Genomic DNA, 26,076 nt, shown 5'->3' on the forward strand with positions numbered 1-26,076 from the left:
CAAATACAATGAAATAAACACTGCAGGAGAAGATAACTGAATTTTGTTCATAAACTGTAAAACTTTTCCTGTATGGCATTCATCAGGTCAAAAGTTCAATTTGTCCAATACTGTGGTTTATGACCCAAGACTTTGACTTTAGGTCTGTTTATTTAACATTATGAAGAGGAGCACATTGAATCACACAACAAGGGTCAAGGGTGGCACAAAACAGTCCAACACTTATTTTCAGAGTGGTCTTCGACGTAAAAATAGCAAAGCTGCAGCAGTCCAACATGCTAACACAATAAATCAAATCACTTGTGTTAAGTCCATTATTGCAAAAATACATGCATAGCCGCTAGCTGAGCTGCAAAAGCTAACTCTGGTTTAATTCTTGGTCGTGTCAGGGCGCCCCTATTTCCCGCTGAGGTCCCTGGATGTGTTCCTTGGTGGTGGGGGGGTAGACCGGCCTGACCTCAACATCCATCACTATGTAATTTCATGTTGTTCATAATCTGATGTATATATATATATATATATATATATAATACTATTCTCTGTCATGACACCACCACACTATTTTATATTCTATTCTATTACATTTTATAATATAACATATTTTTTGTTGTAAGATTTATTTATGAATTTATTTTTTTATTATATTAACAGGATATCATATCAATTATTATCATTTTGAGACTTGAAGGAAGCATATTGCAGGTAAATAAACATGTCCATCAAAGAAAGGGTTCTTGGGTCGACTTGAGATAAGTGGAGGAGAGACACTGATATCTGTCTGTGGCTGAGCAGCTCTGCTGTTTGCTGTCTTAAGACCACATGACCTTGGTATTTGTTTTCTCAAGCTAAATTGTTCCTGTTTTCTTTTCCCTGTGCCTTTTTAATCATTTTTCATCCTTTCACATCTTTTTCAGTCTGTCTTTCATCTCATTTCTTCCACACTGACTGCTCTTCACTTAGCTTCAGGGCAACCATTTCTTATCACGCCTTAAGTTTGGCATCTTTGATCATAATGGCTTTATTTAGCTATATGTGGCCTTTCTGATATTGTGCAATCAGAAGAGCCTCCTCTCTTCTGATTGGCTCACCAACCTGTTGTTGCTAGAGCTCCAGAGAGAAGCCTGAGAGAGGAGATGTAAAACTACACTGAGATGGCTTTTGGTTCTTAAAACCACAAATATATCTTCTTATGGATCAACACTTCAAATAAAACACAAGAGAAGAGGAAAATATGGAGGTTTAAAGTTAATATAGTTTATTTGCTCCTATTAATTATGTGCCATAATATATCCCAGAATCAGAACTACAGGAAATAATAGATTTGGATTTTGAAATTAGAACTGTAGAAGACTGCAATATAGTCATAAGATCTGAGGCACAAACCTATACACATTCACACACACTCACACACACACACACACACACACACACACACACACACACACACACACACACACACACACATTTGCTCTATGTCTCTGGTCACTCTGCAGGAAATGAGTATGACACTCATCAGCTGATATGTCATAATGAATGTGAGTTGTTCTCTGTTGAATCATGATGATTCAAGGATCGCTCATAGTCCCCAGAGACAGATTCTCAATGAAATTTGTCAGTATTTTAGAAACTAGATTCCTGTCTATGAGTTTTAGACATCAGTCCTGACACTTACAATGAGTAAGTTACTTGTTGAGCTCTGCATCAATGCTGTTGCCTTATATGACCTGTGTGTCTTATTCTGCTGCTTTGTGTAAAACACTTTGTAACATGGGTTTAGAAAAGTGCTCTAAATATGCTATAAATAGAGATATTATTAATTATTAATTATTATTATTATTATTATTATTATTATTATTATTATTATTATTATTATCATCATTATTATTATTATTATTATTATTATTATTATTATTATGTTAAGAGCAGCCATCTGCAAGAATTCTGGAAGAAACAGGGACAACTGTTTTGAGGCCTGTATATTATTAGAATGAAAACAGCATGAGGGCAAGATATTCAAAAGATGAAAATTTACCCAGGTCGAGCTTTGTATAACTAAACTGCTTTGAGTGAATGATGGTAACCCCGCCCCCTCTCTTTTCCTTTCTCACTGACTGATGGGAGATGTAGTCAGATGGACATGCCTCAATAAGAGTTGCATTGCTGTTCGTGTCTAACCAGGTTTCAGTTAGAAGTAAAATATCTAGTTAATGATTTTTCATTCATTAAGAATAATTAGGTAGCTAGAGATCTAACACCAAGCAGAGCTGGTTTTATAGAACTAGATACAGGACCTAAGACAGGAACCAGATCACAGATCTGTGTGTGGGCAGCATTACAGGAGAGTATCTTTTTGATGTTGAAGGTCAGTGTGTCCCGGCTTGATAAGTATCATCCCCACAGCAGCTTTTCTAGGCCCCATTCTACATAGAACCCCCACAAACACACACACACACACACACACACACACACACACACACACACACACACACACACACACACACAATCATCTTTAAAGCCTTTTGTCTTTTAAATCATTATCTCCAAACTCACTAAGTCAAACGCATCAAAAATATACACATTTTTAATAATATAATATACAAATATTTTCAAAAACATGCAAGTTACTGAAAACAAATTCCAGCCTGATACTGATTTACATCAGAAACCAGATACCTTGTTTGGATTTCTACAAACTGCCAAGAAAAATATACTTCCTCTGTACAAACACACACACACATACACACACAGATTCAATTATATAAAACACCAAAATGTCCAATTACAACGAAGCATTTAAGGAGACTCAGAACTTGAACACAGAGACAGACGGCGAGCGGTTTGTCTGCAGACACACAAATTGTTTGAAGCTGTGAAAGACTTTGTCGATGAAAAGAGACACAGTGTGGTTTTAATTAGAGCTGCAGTGGCACAGTAACACACACACACACACACACACTGATAAGCGGCTGAGAGGGAAATAAGGAAAGCGAAAGAAAAGGATGGAGAGAAGAAAAGACGAGGAGAGGAGGCGAGAAGGTGAGTGACTGGTGTGTTCGCTCACTTCACCTAATGTGAAACATACGTGTTCTTCACGCTTACTTGTGTGTGTCTGTGTATGTGTGCCTCGGCTCTCTCTGCGATAACTCGCTCGCTCGTGTGTGTGTGTGTGTGTGTGTGTGTGTGTGTGTGTGTGTTCTTACATGTTGAATGATTTGTAGGTGTGGAAATCTCTACAATGCGTTTCCCTTTCCTGTCCTAATCTGACACACTGTGTTTAACACCACTGCTCTGTGTGTGTGTGTGTGTGTGTGTGTGTGTGTGTATGTGTGTGTGTGTGTGTGTGTCAAAACAAGCATGTATCAACATTCCACATCACAAGTGGTCCTACTCCTCTTACTTACACACACATACACACAGACACTCACCTGCATCAAAGCCTACTGTCAGAGAGGTGGATTCTCTGGGTATTTATAGAGCGGATAAACCCGTTTAATTGGTTAGTTTAGTTTTTCTAAATGCTTGTGATTTCCATTTCATTGATAGACCATCAGCATATTACACATCCTAGATGTTACATCCTAATAATAATCTTGTGTCACACACACACACACACATACACAGTATGAGTCTGCATCGAATGACCCTCCTGGGTTCAGATTTATTGTGATGGTCTATACAGCTCATATAAGTGCACATTCCACATCGAGCAGGTCATTACTCTCCGGTCGAGGACCCCGCCCACACAGACGTACACACAAAGAGGTTTTTCATTTCACTGCATCAGGATCTGATGTTCGCTCATCACATTGCTCATTCACCTGATTTGAAAAAGATCTGAGATCAGAGGCGCTTCCTCTCTCTCCTTGTATAAGATAGCGTGTGTTTGTCTCATCCACATTTACAACTAGTATACACTCACCAAGCAACTATATAAACGATAACTTCTGAAAGCCGCTGTGTGTAGAATAATAGGAAAATTAACAATAAACAATGGTTTTCAACAATGAGGAGCCATCTTAAACAGGAGTGGCTGAATCATTAACTCACTATATAACAGTTCATGATATAACATATAAAGAGGTAGAAGATCATATAGTGAAAAATAGGTTTACCCTTAAATTTTTCACATTGAATAGGGAAGTTGATAAAAATAAATTAATGCTTCAGGTGCATTAGCTACATACTTCATAAATATTCATACAAAGATCCTTTCCAACATGTCATACAACACCACACCTCATGTTGTTTTTTAATTGCTGCTACACACACACGCTCCTACACACCTGCCTCACTAAACAGATGTGAAAAGTGTTGTTCTGTTTTGTAGGAAAATGACACAATCCTGGTGAAAAGCATTGATGTCTATGGCTCCATTCAGATGGGATTCACATTAAACTAACTCTGTAACTCTGTACATTGGCAGTCAGCAGGACACAGCCAGGAGCAGGAGTTGAAGGTGAGGCAAAGATACTGTGAGATGTTTATAAGGTGATGGTGTATTCCTTCTTGGACTCATAACTGAGGTCCATTACTAATACACATCCATAAATCCACTGAGAAATAATAGAAAAAAGAGGCTTCAAAATTTTAATGTTGTAATCTGTAACTTTTCCACATTAAAATGTCTACAAACAACTAGAGCTATGTTCTATGTGTGGTTGAGTTGTGTTCTTACATTATCACAAATGTTTCCATCAATTCTCAAACCAGAGAAATCTGTGATTTTAATCATGGTAACATCTCATTGGTCAATGACATCATATCCTCTATGATCATGTGTCAGTGTGTTTGTCTGACAGAAGCTCAACATTGACTTTTATCTAGTTTTAAGCCACATACACTTTTTACACCTTGGTTGTTTTCTTTTCTTTTTTTTTTTTATCTATTTTTTCGGGCTTTTTGTGCCTTTATTGATAGTGCAGTAGAGAGAGACAGGAAATGGGGAGGCAGAGGGGGGGGGTGACATGCAGCTAAGGGCTCGAACCGGGGCCAACTGCAGCGACTGTAGCCTCTACACATGGGGCGGATGCTCATCCAACTGAGCTACTCGACGCCCCACACCTTGGTTGTTTTCAACTCTATATTTGAAGCAGATGAAGGATTTTAGTCGTCGGACGTCTGGATCTGAAGTTATCAGAGAAACAAGCTGAGGAAATGTTAGACAGCTCAGCTCCCTGCTGCTGGAGACGTCCTGTCCTGTGTCACTGAAGAGCGTCTGTGAATCTCTGATTTTAAAGGTAAACTGCTTTCTTCAGTGTTTCTACTGGTTTTAATCCCCTGGTGTGTTTGTTATGGAGAGGAGGACACCTCTGTGGATAATTCAGCTGCTGGTAAAAACCTGCTGAACATCTGGTTCATAAGTTATCAGAGACAAAATCAAACAAAGGTTAACATCAATCTCAGCTCCAGCTCTTCCCTGAGTCTCTGTCCTGTTAGAATCAGCAGGTATGTTTGATTTCCTGAACCACTGACACTGAAGGAATCCAAACCGAGAGGAGCTTACGGTAATGGTGGTGAAGACAACAACTCCCATGATCCACGTCACCTAACACCATCCATTGTTATTGTTTTGATTGAGACCCCTAGAGGCAGATGTTAGTGAGTTTAAAGTTTCATCAGTATCAAATTAAGTAGTATCCAGTGACAGATGTCTGTACATCCAGGGGTACATTGTAAGTAAGGGGCATATTTTTACTTAATATTTTAATATTTTAATTTAAACAAATGTGGGCTAAAAATCATTGTGTCCCCAGCTGGCTGACATTACTCATATCATGAGCTTTTACATCTTGATCTTCTGATGGCTTTAGTGTTTGTCTGTCTTCTTATTGCTACGAAAGAAAGAAAGAAAGAAAGAAAGAAAGAAAGAAAGAAAGAAAGAAAGAAAGAAAGAAAGAAATGGAGCTGGTCATGAAGTCCAGCTTCATGTAGGTCTACACAGAGGAACATAGACACATTTCATGGAACTGTGAAGTTAATCAAGACAGAATCGGAAGTGTTTCCTGAAATAATATCCCTGTATACACACACAGCACAGGAAGTGACCACTGTAACAATAGAACCAAACACTCTTTGTGTGTGTGTGTGTGCGTGTGTGTGTGTGTGTGTGTGTGTGTGTGTGTGTGTGTGTGTGTGTGTGTGTGTGTGTGTTGCCATAAGAAGACCTCTGCTGGAAAAAGGAAAAGGCAGTTCCTATCCTGAACACACATGTATCCTCCACAGACACACAGTGATGCAGTGAGTATGAACACTTACTCAGGCAGGGCTCTCCTGATGATGCTGTGGACTTGCTTGTAGACGTCCAGTTTGGACAGACAGCTGCACTGCGTGTGATTGGCCACACTGATGGTCACTGGTCTGGTGCCCTGGGTGATCGGCACCGTGATCTCAAACAGCTGCAGAGAGAGGCAGAGGGCGATGAGGTGAATGAAGACAAGGTGTGAAATACACATGCAAATGACAACAATTATAAATAACATGAAATAGAAGTAATGATAAAGAAAATCTTTTCTTTTCGTCCTTTAAAGGTCTCATATAGTCTAAAGGTAGATGCCCATGTGTTGTTTGATTATAAAGCAGGTCTAGGTTCTATATTAATACTGTGAAAGTATCAAAGCGCTCAGTCCACAGAGAAATGCACACAGCCTGTATTCAGAAACTGAGCTTTAAAACCAGCCGTCAGGACTTCTGGAACTTTGTGATGTCACAACAAAGCAGTAACGGCCATCCGCCATGCACCACCTTGCATGATTTGGTTTCTCTGAGTGTTTACCTGAAATCTGCTATATTTTTATTCAGTCACTCAGAAAACAGTCAGTCAATCAGTTGAGAGGCTCAAAGTGTCTCTTCCACAATTATATCTTCTTATGGATCAAAACTTTAAATAAAACACCAGAAAAGTGTAAAGTATGGGACCTTCAAATGATAAGTTTGCCTTCAATTACATGTTAATACATTTACATATAACAGTGGTGGGAATTGTTGGGTTGCTCTTCTTATCATAAGGTCTTGACTCTTTTAAATGCCTTGAGAGAATGAAAGTTATGATTTGTCGTTATATAAATAACATTTTATTGAACTGAATTGAATTGAATAATATCCCAATTTTCAAACTGGGAAGGAAATGTTGCTGCGGCAGTTATGGGGAGATGTGCCACAATAAAGCATGCCTCACATTGTTAAAACATTAGTTCTTACTTACTGTCCAGTAAGTAAGTAGGAGTATCAAAAACAACTGCAGTTTGTCCCGAACGGAGACTCGCTCTAAACTTAAACAGCCACACATTGCTATGGTTAACATTTTATCAAACAGCTTATTTACACATGCAGTAGACACAGAGCAGTGCAGCCACCCGTTATATACAGTAAGTGCAATGTTCAGTCTCATTTTACTCCGTCGACGACAAAGAGAGGATATTTCATTTTTTCCGCAAGGGCTCCAGATCTTCTGCTCTCTAGTGGCCACAAATCAATGAATGCAGTTTCTTATCTGTTTTTACATGTATGTGTCAAAATGAAATATATATTGTGAAAGTGCTTGAGCTCACTTTGTCCCATTTAATCAGCCTGGACTTCAAATTCAGTCAATAAAGTTTGTCCATCATAAGACGCCACTATTTCACACATTCTTTTCACAAGGACCCTTCAACAAAGACTTAATGTGGAGCTGAACTTGAGGCTTGAATAACCTAGGAAATTAGTAGATTTTAAAAGAGCACCACATACCCAGGATCCTCAAAACCACCACACACCAAAACACCCGACTGAAAGCAATGAGAAAGAATGTGAAAGATTTCCACTCGAGGAACAACAGGAGTGATCAGGAGCTGGGCTCATGTTTTCACATGGCACTGATGAAGACTGTGGCACACAGCAGAACAGAGACCATGAGAGCCACTTCAGACTGTCAGTCTCAGAGTTGAACAGGCTGCGTAGAAACTAATTAGTCTCAATGATTCCTATTCAAGACCCTTAACAGCTTAAACTGTCTCTCTGCCTCTCATCCTAATGAGGATATCATTAAAGCTGACCTCAGTGTTCGTGACCTGGTGGAGTGTTCACCATGGTTACAGAGCACGCGCGCACACACGCACACACACACACACACACAAAAGGAGCTCTTTGAGATCTCAGTGAGAAACACTGGGTTTAAAAGTTCTACTGCAAAAAACATTTTTTTTTTTTTGGCATCTAGATCGGTAAAATTCTTCCTTCATACTTGCTGTCCTGCTGCTGAAAGTCCTCGGGTTTAGACAGACATTTTTGGAATGCCTCCACAGTGCTCAAGTTTTACCAGAGATCTGAATCCCCATACAAACTACAGAGCAGTGCTGTTTTTCTGTCCTCATTAACTGGGCAAAGGAAAAGAGAAGGGTCAGCCTACGCAAGTCAGAAAACCTGTAACAGGTGGATACAGGTGCACAAGTCTTATTAACATGTCTAATTTACAGTATATCAGGCAATTTGATTCAGTAACCTTTCCTCGGGACACAGATCGATATTATCAGGAGGAAACGATTTTGACTGAACCTCATACAGTAAGTCGCTAGTAACACTCGTCCAGATAATCTGCACCTGACGTGCATCACTGGGTAACCATAACGACGATGTGATTTCTTCCTGAGTTAGCCCTTGATTGAAATATTCTCTGATGTGTTGATCAGTGCGTCGTCCAAACATTTTAAGTTTACAGCACTACAAGTTTCCATCTGCATAATGGCACATCTGATCTCTGATTACCAAAGTCATTATAATGAGAAAGGAAGCTTTGCTATCTCCAGATAACTGGATAATTATCTCGTTATTTCTAGATAACAAAAAATCGTTTTCTCCTGATAATATCTCGTTACCTCAGGATAATGAGCTTTGTTATCTTGAGATAACAGGAGTATGGCTTTTCTCAGTTATCATATAGATGCTAAGACGGACTGTAATAATAGTAATAGTTATAGATTTTATTTATAGTTAAATACAAAATAAATAGTGTTGGAACACTAAACAGAATAGGCAAGTCTGAAGAGGTGTGTTTTGAGGTGGGATTCGAAGATAGGATGTTTTGTGGAAGGCTCTGAACAAAATGGTGTGGGTCAGACAGGCAGGAGGTACAGAGAGATTCGTGGAAGAGAGAGATCCAGAGGACGGGCAGGTGTGTGGGTGTGAATAAGATCAGAGAGATACGGAGGTGCTAGGTTGTGAAGTGAATTAAAAGTGAGAAGCAGTACAGTGTTTAACAGGAAGCCAGTGCAGTCTGAGGACAGGAGTGATATGTTCTATTGAAGGGGTTCTGGTAATGATACGGCCTGTTGCAAATGAACTAGCTCCCACCAATCTCCATACTCACCTGCTCCACATCACACAAGCAACTCCACAACCAGCAGCAGTATTTAAGGACGGGATCTATTCACCATTCTTCGCCAGATCGTTGCGTCTCTTTGGTACTAACTCTACGGCCAAGGTCAGTTTGTTTCCTGCTTTCTCTGTGTCATTTTGAACTTTTTGTAATCCTGTTATTGCCGTGCTTCAGATCCATACTCCTGTTATCCTGCCACTGGCCACGCTCTGCTCCTGTCTCTTCATGCCAGCTTGGATATTGTTTGCCCCCTAAGCTGTGTGGATTCCTGCCCATTCGCCTCAGCCGTCTGACCAGCTCTGTGGATCCCAGTCTGTGAGCCCATGTCCGCCATTATCCTGCCAGACTATTTACAGCCCCCTCCCCCCATCACCGTAACCAGCCCCATTCCACACCTTACCTCCAAAACTACAATAAAAGACCAATACTCCGTGTTCTGCCTTGTGGATTCTGATCTACACAAAACATCATCTTTATCGATGTTGAGTTTGGGAAAGTTAGAGGACCGTATTGCATTATACTTTCACTGTTCAGAAAGTTCTCATTACTGACATGCAACTCAGCACAACACTTATTCTCACATCTAAAATGTAAAATAACAAATAAGTAGAAACAAATATTTTCCACTTCCTGTTTTATTATCTGGATTCAGGTCCCGACATTATTCTCCCCAACAACATTTTCCAGTTCCTCCTGGGGGATATCAAGGCGATCAGTTGAGGATGAGCATAACTTAATGTTTGAAAATTGAACTTAAACCTGTTTATGTAGCCTACTAATTAACTAATGAGATTTTGGCCTGATCATGGTGCATTAGGATTCATGTCTAGAGACCATGAATACACAGTAAGTAGCCATCTAACAATTAGTTGTCAAGGAATCTTCTTCTACATTAGAAGAAAGGACAGACCAATTGAAATCACTATTGTTAGGCTCCATTGCTAGTGAGAAAATATCTCTACTATAGCACATGTTGCCATATGCCACATGAACATCTGCAGCCTCGACAGCAGGGATTGAATTCAAACCTTTCACAAAGAACCACCAGACAGACATAAACGCTTAAAGATACTTACAGTCAGTCAAATAGCAAATTATAAAGTTTAGCATGACTTCTATTACCTGCTAAGTGTTGAAACCCCTTAACGCCTGCCAGCTGTTTTGAGGCGCTGCCGAAGCAAATCAGCACAATGAAACTTTGAGGATGATGAAACTGACCTCAGAACAGTGTTAATAGAATCTGACTCCTCACTTTTCCGTACGTCCATTTTCAGAGAAATTATTTTCAGTCACATTCAAAAAAGTCATCTTGGGTGTAAATTGTCTTGTTTGTCATAATTACAAATTACATGAATTTGCACTAGGGACTAAATCAAGTATCTATCTATCTATCTATCTATCTATCTATCTATCTATCTATCTATCTCTCTATCTATCTATCTATCTATCCATCTATCCATCTATCTATGTATAATTAGAATAACGTACTTCATCGCCTTCGTACATTAAATCTCTGCACTCGAGCTGGCCAGTAGTCTGAGACTGCAGCCAAAAACAGCAGTTAGGAAAAACTAGTGGAGAGAAAGAATGTCTTGTGAAACCTCAAAAAAGCCGTGGCTCAGCACCCACAGCCTCGTCACCGGTGCCAGGCGAGAGCCTCTCAGCTCCAACCTTGGCCTCCTTTTCTCTTACCTCAACTCAAGCTTTTTGATTTTGTGACACAAGAAGCAAACACCATTGTCCAATTCTCAAAATACACAACAAGGCTGCATTTTTACTTTGTGTGTTTAAATGACTTTTTGAAGATGTTTGCTTTTCCAACAACAATGGCATGTTCTTTTTGCGGAGGGAAAACAAAACTATTTTTAAAAATAGCGACCATCATCTGTATGGAGGTTTTATCCTATCTTTACTCAAGAGCGTGGTATATCAATTTGAGGGCATGGTTTATCGATTTCATGTTCAGATTTTTTAATATTGTCTCTCCAAACCCTTGTACTCCAGTAGCCTCTGCTCCCGCTTAAAGTTGCTCTGTTCCTGCTCAAACTGTGTGCTTGCACTCAGATATATAGTTGCTTGTACACCCCTGTCAAAAACCCCTAACCAATAGAAGGCAGTGTATAGTGTTGACCAATCAAATCATCCCTGCCTCCTTGCGGGTGCGTTCGCTGTACTTCTTAGAGCATCGCGTACGGGCGGGTACTCTTTAACTGGATTCATCCACTCACACTGCCCAGGGCTTTATTAAATGTGCTTCCCTTGAGTTCTTTGCAACTTTTGGAATAAAATAACATTTCATTAATACACAAGCGCCTGCACTTTTCATTACAATAGCTGCATAGAGTATAATAATAGCTAGATGGCACAGCGCTCCCCGTTGGAGTGCTGGAGGAGAAAACAACATCACCTTCATTGTGACTCAGGAGCGGGAGTCCTTCAAACTGATTGGTAAATCATATTTGTGACAGAGTGAATAACAGTTATTATTATTCACTAGTTGTTAACTTGGTGCAGTGTAGTTAGCGTACAGAGGCTTTGTCAAAGCTCTGTCTGTTGTGGTTTGAATTCCTGTCTTGTTCTGTGTTTTTTCCTGCCGTTTTTATGTTGCACCTGTGTTTTATTCGTTAGTTACCTGTGTATTAATAGCCTTGCGTTAGGCTAGTTACTATGTGCTTCCCGTCTTGGTTTCTAATTAACCTGAGTTTGGACTTTTTGATTGTTTCTTTTGATGTCAGATTTCTGCCTGCTCGCCTTTGCATTAGTTTGCCTGCGCTCCATGGTGCTTTGACTCTGACCACTCAGTCAGCCTTTGCTTTTTTTGTGTGTGTGTGCGTGTTTAACAAATTGATGAACTGCGTTTGCTTTGCCTGCGTCTGCATGTGGGTCCTTTTCCCTGTCTTTGCATCAGCTCTGATAGAAATGGCTCCCTACAACACTTTCATTCAATTCTGTGTTAATATCAACCACTGATTAAGGTTTCATGAGTCAGTTCTGTACCTATAACACTCACCACAGTGCCTGCAAAAACATCAGTTTATTCTTTACTTTATTCTGCTGCTTACATTGCATTGTTTCATTGCTAACACATTGACAGGAGGGAACAACCTATAACAGATCTATTTTACCAGTTTGCACCAGTTTGTATTAGCAGGTTTACCCACATTTAAAAAAAACGCTTGTAGCCACTAACTTTAACTAACGGCCTGATGCTTTCAGCCAGATTTTGGCTGACACGAAACAAACCCATACTGCTTGCCATGCATGCGTCTTTGAGATTGTTGCTGGCTGATGCTTTACAGAACCTAATCTGAGTTAAATTAAATACAGCACGGTAATCAACCATGGTTATAGTGATCATTTAAAATAATTTAAACTTAAAACAGTAATACTAACTGTCTGGCATTTTTACTGTGATTTAGTGTGAAACTGGTAACTGTTTCATCTCTACACAGACCATTCGCAACTGTGTTTTGTAGACTCTTCTAAAAAATCGCTTCTATGTTGTGCAAAACTGCGATGGAAGCGGGGCTACTAACACATAGGTATGAGTGTACAAACAAATGTGGATCCAAACACGCATAGAGACACTGACACATTCTGGCTGCAGTGAACTTCCTGCTCTGATTGAATCAGCTTTAACAATTCATCTAACAAAAGAGCTATTAACCCAGACTGCCACTGCCAGTTCATTAAGTTAACACCTACAGGAAATGAATAAAGCAGCTGAGCTGAAACAATAGGCACACACTGCATGAGCCAGTCCATTTACAGCAGCTACTTGGGAATGAGCTAACCAGCTGAGAGTATTTACCCACTGCTTCAACACAGCTGACAGTTGATTAAGATGTACATAAATACTTAAGGAGTACATTGTATTACAAGGACCCAACACAGGCTGTGTGTTATTTAAAGCTGTAAAAGGCCGTCATCATGCCATTTTCATCAGGTGCAAGTACAACTGTTCCCACCCCTCCCACCCTGCCGAGGTAGAGCTTACGTTTATAAAGATCAGTGCAATTTTGACAGGAAACAGCACCTTAAGTTTTCTGCTTAAGTATCACACTTACAGTTTAATTTCTTCTTATCTGAGGGAATTACTTAAGTGTGTTGCACAGAATCTCTTAAAAGGTTTCCTAAGTTAAGGAAAAAAGCTAAGGCATTTGCAGCAGCGAAAGAGATTTTACAATGGTAAAATTCTACTGTTTCCACAGAGACAGTTGATTTTCTGCCATTAGCACTAAACCTGAGCAATCATTGAGTTGCGGAAAGTAGAGGGATACAACTCTAGATAGTCACACAAATCATAAACTGACTGCTGTTTTTTTCCTTACTTTGGTCGCTAAGGTTTTACAGACTTTAAGTAACTTAAACTTCCTTAAGTATAAACCTTAAATACTTAAGTGAACATTTTAAGGAAACCTTAAGGAGAAAAGTTAAGGTTGTTTTGTGCAACTATTTTTGTTATAAGGAAAATCTTAATTTAAGGTGTGTTACGCAACTGGCCCCAGAAAACAAACACAGAATCACACACAAAAGACACATTTTTGCGGCTTTATTTTTGCAGTAGCACAGAAACACGCCTTTCATTTGTGGTGTGTCCTGCCTCTTTCACTCTAAATTAACTCCAGATTTACATGTCCATATAAATCTTTCCAACTTTCAATGCAGTAAAGAGTAATTCAGCGTAACAGGTTTTAATTAATGGGTGATTGTCCACTGTAACAAAATTTTCAGCTGCAATGAATAAGGTTCCATGATGTCAGTATATTAAATAAAGCAAAGAGCAGCAGGAATAATCAGTGCTTCATCTGGGTCTCATGGTCGTTGTTTGTAATAATGGTGCACTGCCTAGTTGTAATCTTTAGATCACTGATCAGTTAGTGCTGGTGATTTGTGGACATTGCTGCAGAGTCATTGCTAGGCTGCAATAGTTGTTCCAGGCTTTACAAATATGATTTTATGATCAATTTCATCAACCTTGACGGAACAAATTTAGCGTTTAAGGTGGAACAGAAATTCCTCTGGGAAGCATCATCCCATCACATCATACAAGCATGATGCAGTTATTGTTACATTGTCACACATGCTGTGTTGTGCATCTTCGTCCTGCATGTAGCGGTATTTGGAAAGATTGTCTGCTGCACGTGTACTGACAGGAAATAGAATTATATTTGTCCCGTCATTATCTCGTCTGCAGGCCCAGAGTGCAGCTGCAAGGATGTTGACAGGCGCTAAAAAGTGTGAGCACATCACCCCAGTCTCAGCCAGTCTCAAGACCTTGCTGATTACTTTCAAGGCTCTTAATGGTCAGGCCCCACCCTCAGCTCATGGATCTCTCAGATCTGAACCTGTGCGTCCCACAGTCATGACTGAAACTAAAAGGTGACAGAGCTTTTGTGATTGCTGCTCCAAAATTATGGAACCAGTTGCCATTAGAAATCAGATGAGCTCCCTCCATTTCTATTTTCAAATATCAGCTAAAGAGACATTTTTATTCATTCAATTTAGTCCGTTGTCATGTCCATACTGAGTATTTGCTCCTTGTGGTTTATTTTTTTAACATGTTTATATGTTTCTGTATGCAGTATGTTTTGTTCATTTTCCTTGTGTTTTACTTATTTTAATACACTTGTTTTCTTTATTTCAATTGTTGTTCGTGCAGCACTTTGTTCAGCTCAAGCTGTGACTTGACTTGATGGATTGGCTCCCTGTAAAATCCAGGAGCTCATGCTGCCCTGCTTACATAACTTGCTCCCACAACGCAGGCTTACTTTTGGTTTCTAGAGCAGAGGTCGGCCAATAAGGTTTTTTTTCTAATGCATTAGATGGCACCCAGAACATAATGAAAGTTTAATTGAAGAATGATAAAAATTCAACTGGAATTTTCTTTGTTACTGTTCCCATATTATACATCACATATTATACTGAGCTGGTGTTTTTTTTGTTTTTTTTTTATGTCCGCCATTTCAGAGGTCTGTCGAGCAAACAACAGAACATTTGGGGACCTTCATTCAGAACTTTATTCAGAATAAAAGTTCATAATAAACAAAATTCTTGCGCTTTTCTTTTGTAGGCAAAATCGCTAAAGAGCAAGTGATTCTCTGCAGGTATTTCTGCCTCTGCAGCTGTAGAGACACGTTTGTAGATACAAGGTTTTTCTTGCAACTGTCGCCAAGTGTTTACTCAATGATGGTTGCTCCATATGAAAAGTACCCTAATATAACTTTTGTTAAGATTCGTTGCTATATAAATAACTTTGACTTGATTTGGCTGGACTGTGTGCTGATGTTTTCTAATCCAGCTGCAGGAAGATGTCATACTGGGTGATCTTCTTCATCAGAACGTGTTTATAGAAAACAGGTGCTCTAATATCTACAACGTCCACTTTTGTGAAGCGCTGCTCGGGTCAACAGCAAGCAGCAGGAGTAAACATTAGCACCAAACTGCTGCTCGCATGCTTTAGCTATTTTGGGCAAGACATCATTAGCTTCAGGCTTTGCTGAGTGAGTTATAGTTTTCACCACAGTGCTGTTGAGTCATGAAGCAAGTCTTTGTCTCACAAATGCTTGTTCATTCACTACCAAAAGAGGACAGTTCCATCTATCTGAGCATCAGGTCCTCAGGGGCGTCGTAGTTGGGGGGAAAAGTGGGACTGAGTACCAAGGGGGGCCCTCAAAAAGCCTGGGATGAAAAGTTGTTTTTTGTTTGCAATTTTTTTATTTCTAAGTAATTAATGTCATAAGTAACTTTAAACTGGTTGAATAAAACGTTTGAGTGACTGAACTGTGTATCTAAAAAATATAGCGGAGGCTCACCATCACCCTTTACAGAAGGTGCAAAATGGTTTAGTCCACCCCTGCATGAGGATTCCCCAAAACAGTAACTCAGCTCATCGCAAGTTGAGTGACTGCTAATGCTGGAGTGCTAATTTGCACCAGGACAGCAATGTCTTTGCCCAAGAAACGGAAATCGTTATCAGAAAGAAAAGAAAGGAAGGAAAGAGAAAAAAACCAAGCTGAGGGAAAACAACTCCTAACTGATTTCTTTCAAAAGAAAGGTGAGCACAGCGGTTTCAGAATGGTTTAACCTCATATCAGCAATTGTTTAGACTGAAGGCAGTCAGCGAGGAATCTAGCTTGGAGCATAACAGCATTGTATAACATGAATTAATCAATGTCATTAATTAATCAGCATTATACCTACAATGTCATATGACATTATATCTATCAAATGAATAAAATACCTAGCAAAACTTAACATCATGAAACACATGGCCCTTAGTTTCAGAAACAGCCTCAGAGTGGAGCAGCGGCAGGTCCCTCATCATCTCCTGATGTTACTGAGGATGTGAGACAAGGTGAGCTCATATAGTGACATATCACAGATTGTTATTACTTGTTTAAATGTGGTATGAACAGTTCATTAGTGACTACCCTAATAACCACTACTGATCCATGTGTACAATTGTCTGCCCAATCATTTGTAAAAAATGTTTTTAATAATGCTTGAGATATATGGGTGAAGAGAGGAAGGGGGCCCACAGAGGCTGCTCAGGGCCCAGGGTTTTGTGCTACACCCCTGCATGTCCTCATGATGGATTATTTCCATGAGTGGAAAAAATAAATATTTGGGGGATGATAATTAAGTGCAAAATACTACTTTGTGTATATTTTTGTCCAGTTTCTGTGACCTGAGAACGCTTACATTTTAAAAGACAATTCAAATTATATAAAAACATAATTATTCATTCAGTAGCTTGTTTAAATACCCATATATGCATGTTTTTATGAGGATTATGATGAATGAAAATCCATCTTTGTCTTTACATACAAGTAAGATGAACTGGCTCAGAAAATGATTTTACTTTTTTTGTTTACTGACAATCAACCCAACAACCCAGCGGCTGGGTTCAAATCCAAACCATATCCTTCTGCTGTTATCCCCTCTCTCTCTCTCTCTCTCCCCCTGACTTTCCTGTCTGTCTCTCTCACTGCACCTTTAAGAATAAAGGCAAAAACATAACTTTGTGAAAACTTTGTGAAAACTCACTTTGTGCCTAAGCAATCAGCTTCATTTTATCATAAAATCCACTGGATAAAGTTTCCTTGTTTTACTGAAACTATATTAAAATTTCAAAATTATCTTAAGTAATTGATTTATTATTTCACAGTGATACATATGGCAGCTTTTCATTAAAACAATTCAGGAGTGATTCAGGGTCGAGAGAACATACACACACACACACGCACGCACACACACACACAGACTGTACTCCACTGGTCAGACCACATAAGAAGCCAATTAATAAGCAAACCAACTGCATGCTAGAAACTCTCTTTAACCACAGATGTACTCTGGAGACCAGTAGACACACACAGACACACAGACACAGACACACACATACACACACACACACACACACACACATACACACTAGGGATGTACATGATTAGTTGACTAAATGATTAAATGTTGCTACTCTCACTAGTTGGCACCAGAAATACTAGTCGGTTAAACTAATTATAAATACTTAATTAATGTACAAGCTGGGCTAATTAACTGCTAACTGCATCTATGATGTGAAACAGACATCTGCCACTAGCTGGGGCTGCCCAGGGGGCAGATGACAGCACGGTTTGACAGAATTTTGATGTAGAATTTTGATGTAGAAATTGAAAATAAGTTATATATAACCACCCGACTGGAGCAACATGTGACCTTCAGCACAGACATGTGATCCTGCAAGGTTAGAATGCTGCTGGTGCTAGCGCTGCTAACTTTAGCCACACTAGGAAACCAGTGTGACGAGCAGTGTTTCCCATTAATTAAGTAATTTGTCCCACCACAGTTTCACAATGAACTGAAAATGTTTTCACACTCCTCATAACATAAAAGTTATCAAACATAATGGTTTGTGTTATCGTGTTATTGTAAATCTTTTCACATTGATTCACTCAGCTCCTCCTTTCCCCTTACTCTCTTTCTCGCAAACACACTGACAACAGACAGATGTGTCATAGTCACCAATAGTGAATCATACTAGGCCACTAGGCCTTAATGTAGTCAAGATTTAGAACAGCTGGTTGTTCTTGGGTTATCCTATTGGCTTTCCCTCTCTGTAACAGCTCCTGCTCCAAACTGTCTGTCTGAATTCAGATAAACTGTTGCTGCACACATGTTCTGTGCTGCACTTTCAGTCCCCCTCCTTGCTCCTGTTCGCTCACAGGACCTCTGCTCCCAGATTTCTGCTCTCGACCCGAAATGACCCTGTTAAAATTCCCCAACCAATAGAATGTCAACCAATGAAATCGTCACTGCCTCATGGCAGTTGCCTTCACTTTACTGCTTTGCCTAGCTTTCATCATGGATGTATTATAAGAGCTGGACACAGCGCCACCGCTCTGCCTTGCAGCCAATTTTTCCCAATGGCCGCTCACGGTATTGCAGCAAAAAATCCCCTGTGGCCCAAAAAGCATTTGTCCCATAGACCACAATAGTAAAAGAGACGCCTGTAAAACTGTCGACCGGACACCTCCGGTCCAAACTCAGTCAATTATTAATCTTTGTATTGTATATTTTTAAACCACGGACTTTTAATATTTATAAGAAGCCCACAAAAAGCCCCAAAAAGTGTTTTTTTCTTCTGGATAACGTCACCGCTGTGTACGTGCACTCGGTCGAGCTGTGTCTCGGGAACGAGGATGTTTGCTGGGTTGATGCAAACGCCGTACGGATGTACAAACGTTAGTTGGAAAACTGAATTAATGACATAAAGGTGAGTCTTTGTTTTCACACATCAAGATATTTTGATTTTGTGATTCTGTGTGGCAGTTATTGGTCACTTGTCAGCCTGTGTTCTCGAACGTAATTGTTTTTTAATCTATATGTTAGCCGCTATATTAGCTGCGTAATGACTGGATTCACTGATATGACACTGTAAGTGATTTTTAATAGCTTCCTTTTCTTCAGTGAATTTGAATTTGGTAAGTCATTTACCTGACAGGTGATCTTTTCTGTGATCTGTGTGCCCGCAGTGTCTCATCCTTACTGAAGTTCACCAGCCTGTCTTCCGCTCACAACAGCCACATTCATTTAGTTTATAGCTTAAACTGTCTCAGTGTGGTAAAATTATAACTCTGACTTCATGTCCACGTTGGCGGTTGTGGCCTGAGATGGTGCAACCTGCTCCCCTTCTCCACTGGTCCCTGAGGGGAAGAACCGTCCATGACGTCCTCATCATCGTCTCTCTTACTCCCTACATCGTCATTATGTGTTCTGTATACAGTGTGCTAAATGTTCAATGGCATTCATTATTGTTTAAATTAAATCTTTTTTTAAGAATCCTTTTGATTAATTTTATGTTATTCAAATCAAATGTCTGGGACAGTAATGTACTTAATGAAAATATCTGTGTTCTGTGACAGCTATATAAAATAACAGTGACTTAATTAATACATTTAAATACGAGTAAAACGGAAAAGGCTTTGGTGGATCAAAGTGGTAAGACCATGAAAAACACATCATCATGGACAAAATCTCAGTGTAAACAATGACCAAAATCAACACGTTTTATTTGATATGCTCCACTATAAATAAGTAGTAGGACTATAAGAATACGTAAGACGTGCTATATGAATATGCTCCATTATAAAAAGTAAGAAAGTAAAGCCCTCGTGATAATTTTATTTGACAAGTTGTAATATCTGTCACATGCAGTAACAATTTCTAATAAAACTGCTCAAAAAACAGGGCAAACTAACTATTTTTGTCTGGTTATGATTTACTGTGTTGAATCCAAAGTGATTTTAAGCTCTAAAGCTTTTAACTGAATGACTTGTTTTCCCTTTAACATCACAATCAACTGTCAACACGAACTATGCGTGATATCAACGATCGTAGGTTTAACACCATCTTACACTAGTGTATATATGTTTCATCTTCTGTGACCCACTTCATCCTCCATACAAACAAACAAGCAAACAAACACACACACACACACACACACACACAAACACACACACACCACAGTTGACATTACATGAACTTAAATAACCAGGCTGCTCAGAGAAACCTGGTAACACAGATAATCCGACAAAGCATTTACGTGAACTCCAGTAACCTGGTTATTGTAAGTCCACATATACATGCAGCACCTCGGTTAATCATGTTTCTGCTCTACCTCCACCTTATTTTAGAAGCACTTCACGTGTAAACTGTGTTGGTCCTGAGGTCCTGACTTTATCTGGGGTCTGTATGTGTGTGTAGAGCAGAGCAGGCTGTGAGGGCTGAGCTTCTACGCGTTACTTACACGTTAATTTCAGTTTAAATATGTGGACATGTTGCCCTGTGTAATGGTCTCTCCTTGCATCCAGTTCCTCAGGAGGTACGTTCCCTGTCTGCTCTGTTTTGTCATGCACACGTGTAAAAAGCCGATTGGAAACACAGGGAGATCGAGCTGAGAAAGTAGGTTCCACTAATCCCCAACCACAATTACAGTCACAAGGTTTCTTGTTTACATGACTGTTGCTATGATTAATATTTAGTTTAACATGGTATTCTCTCTTAAAAAGTGAAAAAAAAATTAAGATCAGGCCTTGTGCCCCACCCACCACCACCTGCTGTCTCCAGGTGGACAGGTGAAAGAGCAGAGAGTATGAAGATGGTTAGAGGAGGAGACATCAGAGAGACTCAGCCACATGCTTGAGCCTCAGTCAGACCCAGACTCAGAGGAGGAGTCTGTTGAGACCAGAACCAGAGACTAGCAGACGGATCAGAACGGTTAGCACAGTTAGCATCTTTTATTTGTTTATGTTGTTTGTTAACTTGTAACTGGCAGTGGCTGACACAGTGTTAGCGATTGTGCTAATGCTAACTCTCTCTCTGTACTGACAAGGTTTCAGGTTTATTTAGCCCCACCCCCCAACCCCACCAGTTGACAGGATTGGTTCCTTAGGTTTGTGAGGTATGAAACCCTGGCTGTCTGAATCTGCTTTTATGAGACAGTCATTGGTTCACTGCAGTTCAAGGTGGAAACACTCAGTCATGGTGTTGTGTATTATATAAAAACATCATATGGATGTTAACAAGGTGAAACACTGGATTTTTATCAGAGGGGGGTCTGTAAGATATCAGATTACTGGAGAAAGTCAACTGTAACACACACACACACACACACACACACACACACATACACACACAGGCAGAAGTGTGTGTGATGTTTCATCCAGCACCCACAGGTGTATTGCCGGGGGTTGAGCCATGGATCAGACCTTATGTGTTCTGAACTCTTTCATATAACAGAGTCCATATTTGAAAAGATAACAGTGAGTATTAATGAAGAGTGTGCTTACAGTTTTGCTGAGGTAACCAGTGGAGATATTCCTGCACTGTTTGTCCTCAGAGTGGCAGCATCCTCCACATCTGTAGACGGACACACAGGGTGGTTTATAGAAGATGTTGGTGGGAGCTCCAAACTCCCTGCCCACGTCGATACACACTTCCCTGGGCATGCACTGAGTCTTCCTCCACTCTGACTCTATACCTGCACACACACAGAAAGTCAGGCCTCCACCACAGCCATGCAACAGATCAGGTTCTCTTTCTATACACTTGGATGGCAACACACAAAGGCAGAAAGACACATATACAAATATATTCTGACGTTGCCAGGTATGAACTGTGGGAACTTTGGCCAGATCTGAGGTCATTACCAAGCCATGAGTGCATCAAAGTGGAACCAGTGCGATCGCCCGCGACTGATGTCAGCAGTAATAGATTCTTCCTAATATATCAAGTTCCCATGTAATATCCTTTAGTGGTATAGGCAAAAAAACGGCAAAAAAATCTAAAATAAATCAAAGTGAATAAAAATTATTTGAAACAAAAAAAAACACCTCAAAGATAAACTTACAATGGAACTATAAAAAAGTGCTCAGGATTTCTCTTTTGCTGCCTTGTTTCACTGCTGAAATTTTAGTCCATGCCCTTGTACTATGTAGATGCCACCTTGGTCTCACCTTGAGTAGAAATTGTGATGAAACAACCAGTTTCAATCAGCTCTCACACATGAACCACCTTTTTTCTTCAGCTAGTTAAAGGCACCAGTGTGGCCCACAGCTCAAAGGGCGTTACAGTACATAACCAAAGTTTATATAGGTCACCCAACATCAAGTTCGATTTGGCGCCATCGCAGTGAAGCTTCAGTTTCCAAGGCCCCACTGCCGCTCCCTAGTGATAAGACTCGATAGATGGGAAACGAGGCCACGCAGGACGCACGGACCGTCAAGGGTCGTCTGCTGTTGACCATCAGGAGCCTGATCTCTGGAACTCACAGAGAAGGGCACCCATCACTGGCAGAGGTGTGGAGAGTGAGTGCTGACTTCTTTAGCTCTTCTTCCATATCTGCCAACACTCCCATTTTTCCTGGCAGTCTGAGCTACTGAAGGTGAGACAGAGGTTGAAGAGGTAGTACAAAGATGTGGACTAACTCACTGTCCATCTGAATATGTATCGCTTATAGAATATATAAAATATAAAATACACAGCATCCTGAAACACCCGACCACACGAGAGGCTGGTGTCAGAACTGAGACTGAAAGTTCAGCAGTGAAACTGAAAAACATGGCAGCAACAGAGAATCCGTGAGAAAACTGGAGACTATTGTAGCTTTGTTTTAACCTTTTCTTAGAAAATTGCAATTACTTAAAGAGCTTAGTACAAGCATTTAAAGTGGAACATCTTCAGATACACTGATGATGGACACTAAGGACATGAAACTACATGTGTGGGACAAAAACACTGCACAGAAGTAAACACTTTGCTAACAGACAGCTGCACTGATGCAAAATGTAGTTGTAAAGTATCTTCAAAATTCATGTTAAATTGTATTAGAGCGTTTCATGCACTTTCCTTATATTGTTTTAGCTCAGTTTAAGACATAATAGTCAATCATACACTGTATTTACTGCACATGTTTCTTTCTATTAAAAACAGGAACAGTGATTATCTCAGACAACTACATCCACATTTACCAAATGAGTCTGACAGCAAAGAAACAGACTGAGCTTGATGTGAACTAACAAGATAATATGATGCATGTGGTTCCCAGAGTCTGGGAGAAATAAGTTGCAGAGTATGGAGCTCTAAGTGGTGTAGAAACATTTTGTGACAATAAATCAAACTGTATAATCTGAAAGACCAGTTTTCATTAGCTAACTCAGTGCTGCTATGCTGACCTCCCCCTATCTTTATGTATAAAAGTGTAAACATACTTTTCAAGATGTCCAAGTTGAGGTAGGCAGCAGCGAATGTTGGCTCCTCTGAATCCGCCAGCGGCCTCAGACGGCGAGGCTGCGGCCGTTGCGAGAGCTTGGAGGCGGAGGAGGCAGCGGCGGCCGAGAGTTTGGACCTGCACTTCAGAGCAGTCCAGTATGAGGGATAGATAAGACTCATCAGTTCGTCTACACTGGAGGCTGAACGCAGCTTCTGCTCCATGTCTGGCTTTGGTGGAGAATCCTGGAGGAAAAGAGAGACACCGTCACTGAAGATACCCAACTGACCAGCTAAGAAACACGCTGCAGTGCCCTGCTCTATGCACGTGGTGCTCCTGTGTGGCGTTTTGGTGTCAGACTCATGGTGCACAGGTGGGAAGACAGTGTAAAGTTCAGCACACCTGTGACTGACAATGATAATAATATTCACTGCCAAAAACATGTCAGTGTGACTGGGATCAGAACTGCAGGGCAAACAGGATCACAGTGTGTGCACTGACTTTAAGTCATCTAGTCTGACTGAGCGACGCTCTTCAGTGTTTCAACCACACGGATAAATGGACATATTGATAGATCACCACTTCTGCAAATTTGAGGATGTTGATTCTGTTCTACCTTTAGTTCACTGATGCGGTCATCCAGATACTGTATATGATACTATACATATGAAAGCTTCATTTTATAAACAAGTGAGGACTAGTGTTGATTTTTCCTGTTATTTTGAGATCTAGTCTTAGTCCTGAGATCAAATGTCCATGTTAGTTTTAGTCATGTCTGGTCGACCTCATCCTTTTTATTTGAGTCTTTTGAGAGTTTTTAAAAAATAGGCCCATAGCTGTCTGTGCAGCAGGTTATTGTGACCTGTAGTTCTGTTTTGTTGCTAGGCAACATCTAGTGGTCGTGGTAATTATGACAAAGTCCACGTCAGGAGGAGGTTGGGACACAGGAGAGCAGTGTTTGATTCTAGCTGAAACTAGCTGTTTTTATTGTAACCATGACAACAAAGACCATGTAATGTTGAGGAAGTACTTATTTTAACCCAAATCACCATCTTTTCTCCTAAGAAAGCCATGATCTTTATTAGAGTGATCATGGCGACAGTCCGTGTAGTTATTACTGTAAGCATGACAAGCAAGGTCTGGTACACCTGCCGCCGTAGGGGCGTACCTATGACCTATATGGTTGGAAGAGAAAATCTGGAAATGTTTAGTCGACAAAAATATTTAATCTTTTTTTAATCTTCACATTTGTTCACAAAAATGTTGCAAATGTTTTATTTTGTAGTTTCAGTCAAACTGTTTTCAAATAAGATTCACCCAAGACCTGGTTAATTATAAGTTACTTGTTTAAAGGGAGTGAATAATGAATGAATAATGCTGGGCTCTGATCACCTATTAACTTCTATAATTTATCTACAACGGGATGAGGAGTGTAAAACCTTAATGATGTAGTTATGGAGCTTCCTGCTGACATGTTTACTATTGTATAATGTGAAGACAACTGGAGAACTCACACACACCTGAGGGACACCTGTGCTGTTCAGTGTGGGCTCACAGGTGACACTGTTTACTCCGAAGTTCAGCACCAACAGTTCAGCTTTAACATAGATTTAGAAATGTATCTCCTGGAGGAGCAGAGAGTCTGAAAACAGGAGCTGTGTGAGAGGCTGATACTGCTGTGGTACATGGTCATACACAGGTTTTATGGGTAATTTTTTTCCTACACACTTCTGTAAGTTATTTTATCCTAAGTTGTATTGCTAACAATTATTGACAATGACGACATGATCAGTTCCAATCAAAGTGTTTGTGGGTAAAAACCAAAATCAAAAATCATATCTCAGTATTTTTTAAGTGTTGAGTTGTGAGTTGTAAGATGTTGGAAACACTTTTATAAAATAAAACTCAAAGACAGGGTTTCCTTCCCTTTTTTAAAATATACAGCTGCAGAACATGTATATGAAAATGATATAAAACAAATAACCTACATTAAATGAAAACAGGCCGATCTCTGAGAGCAATAGAGTACAATTACAGGATTTCCTCTTCTGCTTAACAAAATACACAGCTGTGCAAATAACAATAAAAAAGGCAACACAACTGCTCATCTGAGCTTTTAAAATTGAACCAGCTCCAAATAACTGAACCACTGTTTTTCTTTTTACAATACATACATTTTGACTATAAGGTTTATATCTAGGGATGGGAATCGAGAACAAGTTGAGGAGGAGCTTGAATGTTTGTAGCGACTGGGCATCGTTGAGCCAGTCCAGTTTTAAAGGTGGGCGGCTCCCATTATCCCCATATTAAAGGAGGACAAGACAGCAAGGATTTGACGGTGAACCAAGACTCCAAGTCGGCAGAGTACCCATTGCGGTGGAGGACCTCTTTGTGACCCTCGCTGGGGGGAAGCATTTCACAAAACATGACATTAGCCACGCCCACCTACAACTGCTCC

General features: G+C 40.0%; 1 protein-coding gene across 1 annotated transcript in view; it reads right to left on the reverse strand.

Annotated features, from left to right (window-relative positions):
- vegfc (vascular endothelial growth factor C) overlaps positions 1–26,076 on the reverse strand; it is a 68,595-nt gene that overhangs the window by 19,168 nt on the left and 23,351 nt on the right. Inside the window, exons 2-4 of the mRNA XM_022757226.1 lie at positions 23,620–23,863; positions 21,700–21,890; positions 6,256–6,395 (exon numbers count right to left, since the gene is read on the reverse strand). Coding sequence (XP_022612947.1) covers positions 6,256–6,395; positions 21,700–21,890; positions 23,620–23,863 — 575 coding nt within the window. The remainder of the gene's footprint in view (positions 1–6,255; positions 6,396–21,699; positions 21,891–23,619; positions 23,864–26,076) is intronic.

The sequence above is a fragment of the Seriola dumerili genome, unplaced genomic scaffold (genome assembly GCF_002260705.1).
Source record: "Seriola dumerili isolate Sdu_G_001 unplaced genomic scaffold, Sdu_1.0 BDQW01000267.1, whole genome shotgun sequence".
NCBI lineage: Eukaryota > Metazoa > Chordata > Actinopteri > Carangiformes > Carangidae > Seriola > Seriola dumerili.